Source organism: Diadema setosum, chromosome 15 (assembly GCF_964275005.1).
Source record: "Diadema setosum chromosome 15, eeDiaSeto1, whole genome shotgun sequence".
NCBI classification, from domain to species: domain Eukaryota; kingdom Metazoa; phylum Echinodermata; class Echinoidea; order Diadematoida; family Diadematidae; genus Diadema; species Diadema setosum.
Window position 1 is genome coordinate 26,764,775 of NC_092699.1, and position 8,149 is coordinate 26,772,923.

Here is an 8,149-nt window from a genome sequence, read left to right on the forward strand (position 1 = left end):
GGATTATCTAGGAAACGTAGGGGTCATGGGTCAATAGTCAGGGGGTCAAAGGTCAAGGTCAACTCCTCAAAATTTTACTATTTCCCTCATATACTAGTATATGCAATGCTTACATTATTATTTTTAAAACTTGACATATACACGTATTACCTAATGGAGATTCTCTGGGAAATTTCCAGTCAGAAGATCAAAGGTCAAAGGTTAAGGGTCAATGGCCAGGTTTAAATGCAAAAAAAAAAAATCTATTTAATACTGTAATTAAACTCTTTCTTCAAACCTTGAAACTTGCTCAATGCATAAACTTATAAAAGAGTCGGTCAGAAGTCAAATAAAAATCCTCAATTCCCCAATACGTACCTGCACTCTTAGACAATTATAGCAAACTTAGTTCAAGGAAAGTGAACATTCAAGATATTTGTGACAAACCTTTCATTTCAGTGTTTTGCCAGTTATGTGAAACTGTCATCACACATTGTGAAGACATTGTACCATACACCTATTGGGAGAATCATGCATTATGGCGGAGGTATCAGTCGCCATAGCGACATTTCTAGTTCTTTGTTATGATTCAGTCACATTTGCCATGTATTCCTTCAACTAAAGTATGTTTTTTGTTTCATTGTAAACAAATAACGAGTATTTGAATCCCATTTGGATATGCAATAGTTACATTGTACTTTACTTTGTTTATAGTGTATGTCATATTGTATACTTTGGCCGGAAATGTAATACAATGAAATGAAATGAATGAAATGAAATGCTAGACCGGTGCGGAACACCGCCTTTCATCAGTCGCGGCTTAAATCCAATAACCAGTGTTAGTGTGAACATGGTGTGGTGGTGTGAATACAGTGTCGGATACGTCTCTCCGACGGGTCTAGGGCAATTACCCCCTGAGCAATTACCTCGGACCCTTCCCCTGGCTCTAATCCTAATCCTAATCCTGAACCTAATCCTAAACCAAACTCCTATAGCACTAAACCTAACCCTAACCCTAATCATTACTCTTACCTTACCACCAACCAGTGTTTAGCCAGGGGGTAATAATATTGCCCTCTTGGGGTAATAATCCATTGCCCGGATACGTTCTCCGACGTCCATGTGACGTCTCCTCAAGCTGGGTTCAGATAAAAATCGGCGGTACCGATACCTCGGCGATTTGTTAAAGGCATAATTTACCATTTGTAGATGAAACAAAAACCCATCATTAGTACTTTAAAATAGTTCTAAAACGTGAGATAGGGATAGACACAACCACTGTAAAAATTTGAATCCGTATAATCAATGTTAAGTATTGTTAAATACACAAAATGTGAACAATAGTTATAATAAGAATGCTTCCAGATTAAACCGTCTACAGCTACGGTTTATACTGAGAAAAATACTGATATCACCTTATATTTTAGGCTTTATTACTAAAATTTTATATGGTAGGATGTTTTGTGATACAACAGACCTACACATATGCATCAAATGTGATATCTTGAACATTTTTAAAATCACTGCTCCCAAACTTAAACTGGCCCTTTAAATACTAGTACACTATATTTCATAGCTGTGGGCGAGATTGACGTTGCGATCCGATGTCAAGGGATCCAGCAACGCGTGTGCTATCGAGCATTCACACACACACACACACACACACACACACACACAAACCGACGTTCCTCCGACGATTTCCACTGAACATCGTTGATGCGGGGGGGGGGGGGGTTACTACATCTGTATAATTAAAGTATATAATTATAGTCGGAGATCAAACGATGATACGCCTCCGATTAGTAATAGTCCCCCGGCCGAGTCAAAGACTAGCCGCTGGCAGGTCGCCAATCTATCGTCAATTACGTGTGCTCTGTACAACTGCTTTCTGGACCATGTGAAAATAGGTAAAATGATAACATATCACGCATTGTCACTCATACCCCGTCTTCATAATCACTGACATGCCCCCGATATGTCCGCGACGCGCCGGCGGCTAGTCGTTGACCAATCAACATAGGGTCTTAGATGTGTCGCCGACATGCTGTAATCGGCTGTGGAACAATGACTAACCGGCGGCGTTTCGTCTTGATAATGAAGTCCGAAATTTGATGATATTGTATGATAACAATTATAAGGGGGGAGGTGGAGTGGCAATACTTTTCTGATTGCCCTATCAAGCTGTTACTAAGCTGTAATTGTATTAATGTTTGAGTTGTTTGTATACTTGTTTTGGTGTAGCGGTTGGTTTGTAGTATAAGTTATTTCATTGTTTGTACTTTGCTTTGATGTTCATGACATTTTTATCTGTACATAATGTGAGCAGGGCCCCTTGGTAGAACAGTTAACCAACTGAAAGGGCTACCCTGCTAAAAGAATATTGAAATAACTAACTAACTAACTAACTAAATCAATCAATCAATCAATCAATCAATCAATCAATCAATCAATCAATCAATCAATCAATCAATCAATTAATCAATCAATAAATACATAAATATTAACCTACGATTGCACGCCGACAACCGTCGAAAAGTCGGCGATGGGAGTCGCCAGGGCTTTCTTCGCCGATCGATCGCAAAATTTTAACTCCCACTTAATAATAACTGGCAGGCTGCCGATCACCCAAAATAGTCGTTTCTGTCGGCGGAAAACCCGATTGGTCGACGAAGCATCTCAGAATTGCCGCCGAATGTGCCCCTCTCAATTAACCCCAAAATCCATCGAAATCCCATCGACGGCGCGTCGGATCGTTTATGTGAATCCAGCTTAAGTTGCGGCCGAGTCGCGGAGACTAATGTAGGCCTACATGTCCGCGACGTCTCTGGAACCTTCCGGAGACTCATGGCGACCTACCCTCAAGGCCTCAACGGCGACCGTATTCCAGAGACTTCGGGGTGAATGAGTATTCACCATGTTTTGAGATGCATGTGCAGCAGCAGCAGCTCCTCAGAATCGCGACTACTACACTTACCAGTTTCACTGTGGCCATGCATCAGCAGCTTTTTTTTTTTTCAGAATCGCGAAATGTATTGACGGGTAATCAAAGAATAAGTGTAATGGCTTAAAAGTTAAAAAAAAAAAACAAAAAACAACGTTTCATTCTCGGCTAAGTCCAAAGGCCTGTGAAAAGTCCGCGAAAGGGGGGGGGGGTCAATATAACGTGGGCAGTCATGAGATATCGCAGAAGTCCTACTTAAAGTCGTTGGACCGAAACAGCCTCCACTTGGCGTTTCATTGCAGCCAAATGCCTGCACCCGTTAAAGCCCTGTTCACAATCAGACAATCACCGTGAACTCTTCGAATATGTGGACTTGTTTTACACTCGATAGTATTAGCTGTCGACATCTACCTGACCCAGCCGCAAGGGTTTAAGCTAGAAGCAGTAAAAGCGTTCACAGGACTGTACAGACTACCAAGAATACGTGCATTTATTCAACAGGTTAGTGCTCGACAAATATTGTAAAAGTCGATCGCGTTAAGGAAACAGTAAAGTTAAAACTTATGTTTTTAGACCAGCCCTTGCGTTGTCCTATTCTTTAATTCCAACTCAGTTATGTTCTTTCTATTCAGCAGTAAGTGAAACAAGCTCAAAATATAACAAAAGTTAATCGTAGTACAAATGGTTATTATTATTATCATTATTACTCTAATCATCATTTGCTATCTTTGTCAATATTTAAGTCGGCGACAGAATAAAAAGGGTAGGTTATGAAACCAATGGCAATCCCCTTACCGATAGTCTATAGTTTATGATAATCATCACGAAACACTCGCGCAAATGCAATTAACGAAATTAGTTTCGTGGTGAGTTACCGACAAATCATAAAATGAGAATTAAAAAAAAAAAATGTTTCCGATTCTATGTTCATTCTGTCATTAACAGAAAAGCCGGTGTTTCACTTTGCAACAACATCACAAAATGGGGGAAACAGTAGAGCACATCGGCAGGGCACGCTTCGTGGCGACAGAACCAATCAACTTCCTGATAGCGGCAGTCCAAGGAGCCCTCTCCACCCTCAGAACATTGTACGCCCAAGATAGTCTAGCGCAACATTATAATTACTCGATCAATCACTATAACCTAAACGGCACGTGTTCTGATGGGGACGTCATGGATCATCTCGAAAAACAGATACAATCCGAGACAGCCTGGTGGAACACGTGGCTTGCAGTTCTCTCTGGTCTTCCACCAGTTGTAACGGCGACATTCCTGGTAGCTGCCTCGAGCTTCACCGGCCGAAAGCCGATCCTAATCATAGGCGTAGTATGCCATCTCATTGCTCCTCTCATCTTTCTCCTGGTAGCGCTCTTTGGTCTACCCTTGTCCTTAACTCTCCTTGGGGCCGCTGTGCTTGGGTTGGGTGGGGATGTAGAAGGTGTCATAACGGTATCCCTGGCTTATGTTGCTGACTCTTCCGTGGGAAAGTCTAGAACACAGAGGATGGTCGTTCTCACACTTATGTATGAGGCGGGTTGGGGTTGCGGTCAAACGCTTGGAGGTTTGATTCTCGGTTACTCTAATAACTTTCCTGTCTCCTTCGCGTTCCCAACAATATTGGCTGTAATCAACGTTGTCTACACAACATGGCCAGGATTGGTCTTGGAGACAGTACCTAAGCGCGAGCCCCTCCAAATAGGTACTATCCTTCAGAAGTCTTTTGATAGTCTGGCTGGATTCTGTACGCGCTTCGAGAGGCGCAAGAGGACTAACGTCGTCATACTGATCGTCACCATCTGTCTCGTGCGTTTTGTACGAGAGAGCATCTTTGACGTCGTTGTGATTTATGGTCTCGGTAAACCTTTCTGTTGGACAGCCATTTTTGTGGGATGCTTTAATGCCAGTGTTGCTCTGGTTCCGGCAGCAAGTAAGAACTTAATTCTATACGTTTTGTTATTACATTATTGTCATAATTATTGTTCATGCTATCAATGGCCAGAGAGGTTTGTGTTCACCCACAAAACTTGAGTATACGTTAATACATGCTTAACCTAGTAGCGAAAAATAGAACAAGACAAAATGCAGAAAAACTCCATCAAACAGAGGGTAGGCATACTAGTATGTACCAATTGCGCTATATCTTTCCTGAGTCATCTGTTTTCCATATTTGGTATGACGATATTACCTCTCTCCAGATGCTCCATAAGATAGCTTCACGATTGCAGTACGTGTGTGCGTGCGTGCGTGTGTGTGTGTGTGTTTTTTTTTTTTTTTTGGGGGGGGGGTACCTCACTTGCTTCGTCAACATACCACAAAGTGATTATGTACACAACTATTGTATAGTTATGTTTATTTTGTTTCTCTTGCTAAAACAATGCATGGCTATTCTTATTCTATATATATATTTTTTTTTTTTGGGGGGGGGGGCTTATTTTGACCAAATTATGTAAACAAAATTGAATGCGCAGTGTCTTACTCCAACGATACACACGAATTTCATAAACAACGTTTGAGGGTGAATACATTTTACCAACGGAAAAAAAAAGATATAGTATCCTATAGTAACTTGTTGTCATGCAATTTAGAACTGATTGAATAGTTTTACTTAACTTTCGCTTACTATATCATGCAGTATAGATTATTGATATTTTGTATGGCACCCACCGTTTCTATGATCATACATTAACACATTTTCCTATTCCAGTTGCAACTATAGTTACCAAACCTCTACTGAAGTGTTTTTCCGAGCACTGGTTGATTCATTTCGGACTGCTCTCGTTTATCGCCCAGCTGATCACCTGTGCCCTGGCAGAAAACACAACCCAGCTTGCCTTCATTGGTGCGTAAAGTTCCATAAATAAAGGAGGTTCAAGAGAATGGTGTCACAACACTGTCGTATTTCCTTTGAAGCCAGGTTCGATGCCGCCACTCCAAAGTATTTGAGGCATGTGGCAAACTGGATCTGCGCGCGCAGATAGGAAGACAATTGACTCATGTCTCATTGCATAATCATCAGCCACTTTCTAAGTAAGATATGTCTTTGTGATGGTAATTACTTTTCGCCATCCCTACTAATAAAAGATAGGTGATATAAAGGTATAAAGACACGGGGATACGCGAATAGAAATTGCGCAAAAAAAAATGATGAAATGAAAATGAAAATTACTCCACTAGCCGTGCCCGGCCACTAATCCCAGTATATCTATTATTAAAGAATCATACTTGAAGATTATTCCAGATCAGTTTCATTTGTAGGAATATTAAGTGGAAGAGTAATAAAACCGGCTTTCCAGGAGGGTACAGTTTTAAAAACATTCACATGATACAGCTCTGATTTACACTTTTGCACGTATTTCTAGAAGGGAGTGGCCTTTGTTTAATGTGCTTTATCATTAAGTGAGATTTCGTGTCATTTGATAGATAATCAAGCAAAATATATCCAACATTAAGTTAATGAAATGAAATTTCCGATTGCTCAGCAAGAATTGAAGACGGCGGTATCAAACCCCGTCATCAAAGGCATTGATGATCCTGTGGAATTCCTGTGTACAACAATAGAATAGTGATAACTGATTGAATAATTACAGCCAGTTGGAACTCCATTTCTTATACCTCCTTGATTATAGACAGTGTGACAGTCATTTGGGATTACATTATTTGCAGACAAGACTTCACGCGTTGCCTGAGGAAAGGCCTCCAAAAGGATGATCTAAACAGAACTTATATACAGGAAGTGAAGTCGGAATTGTTTAAAGAGTGGAGAATGTACAGCCAATATGCAATTTAACTGAATTAAGTACCAAACATCACTTCTGTAATGGTGTGAACTGAGATAAACGAATCTTTGAAAGATTGACTCATAATTAATTCATCTTTGTTTTCATTCGGAATGGTGATGAACATAATGTTTTATTTTCAAGTAGACCTATTCTCTCCACATGCTGCTTTTTATTTGCATGTTTACCAACATTGCGTTGTGGTGCGTGTATATACTCCGTAATCAATATTTGTGATATGCTTCGTACAGTGATACGTGTATGACAGTGCATTCTCAAACCTTTTGCAATATCAAAAATATCCGCCTGACAAATTCCTGACAGGTGTTTGTAAAGTGACAATTATGTACTTTCACAAACTCCTAGAAATTGTAACTTAACAGTGCAAAGCAGGCTGAAAATTTATCGCATTCCAAAAATTTCTTTAGCTTCTGCTGTAGGTCTCCTGCGCTCTTTACCGGAACCTCTTGGTAGAAACCTCATCTCACGACTTGACTCGGCTGAAGAACGGGGTAAGTTCAACCGGTTATATTCCATTTGATCATCAGCTTTCACAGATAATGCTAACTCTGTAGTCGCTAAGTGTCGAGGAAATTTGCAGCTTGCTATTTGTTTTCTTACTCCTTGTGGATTTATGTATGTGGACTCTCTTAGAATTGATTTTTAATTCCCTCTTGTATTCTGTTCTCTGTGCTCTCAAACATGTGTTTTTTTCTTTTCTTTTCAATTCACTTCAATTTCATTTTGTATACATATCATAATATTATTCATTATTTTATTTCCAAATTCTCATTAAAATACATGTAACAAAGAACAAGGTGAAGATGATAACATTACATTCGGTAACAGTATACATGTACAAGAAAAACAAGCACAATGAAGAGAAAAAATAGATTTAGAAAAAGAAAGAGGAAATTCTAAGGGAGAAAATGGAGGAGCCAGTAGAGGCCATTGGCCTTTCTACGGTTGGACTCCCACTTGAGCTTTTATGTGCATGATAAGATACGCTTAAAAGGAGGGAAAGAAAGACGATAAAGAATAGATAGAAAATAAAAACAGGCAAACGAAGAGTGAAAAATAAGTTTAAAAAAATACAAAATGCAGATATCACATGAACGTTAGATTAAATTTCTGCAGAAACTTCATTTATGATTATTCAACAAATATCTTTATAGCTGCGTTTAAAAGAGACAAGAATAGGACATAGCTTCATTTCATCAGGCACAGAATTCCAAACATGTACTCCTTGATATTTAATAGATCTTTGCGATGTAACATATCTGAGACGAGGTAAATATAGGTTACCAGTTTGTCTATATAGTGTTATATAAATGAATATCTCTCGTATATTTAAACATGTCATCAACGACAGAGGGTAATAACTTATGAGTACACATATACATAAATGAGGCGGTTTGTAGTTTACATATATCAGATACAGTAGGAAGCTGAA

At 39.5% G+C, this 8,149-nt stretch overlaps 1 protein-coding gene across 1 annotated transcript; it reads left to right on the forward strand.

Moving 5' to 3' along the window:
- Window positions 1-3,901: 3,901 nt before the first annotated feature.
- On the forward strand, window positions 3,902-5,767 carry LOC140238622 (lysosomal proton-coupled steroid conjugate and bile acid symporter SLC46A3-like). The gene is made up of 2 exons (XM_072318523.1): window positions 3,902-4,847; window positions 5,625-5,767. The coding sequence occupies exons 1-2, from the start codon at window positions 3,902-3,904 to the stop codon at window positions 5,765-5,767; spliced, it is 1,089 nt and encodes a 362-aa protein (XP_072174624.1).
- The last annotated feature ends 2,382 nt before the right edge of the window (window positions 5,768-8,149 follow it).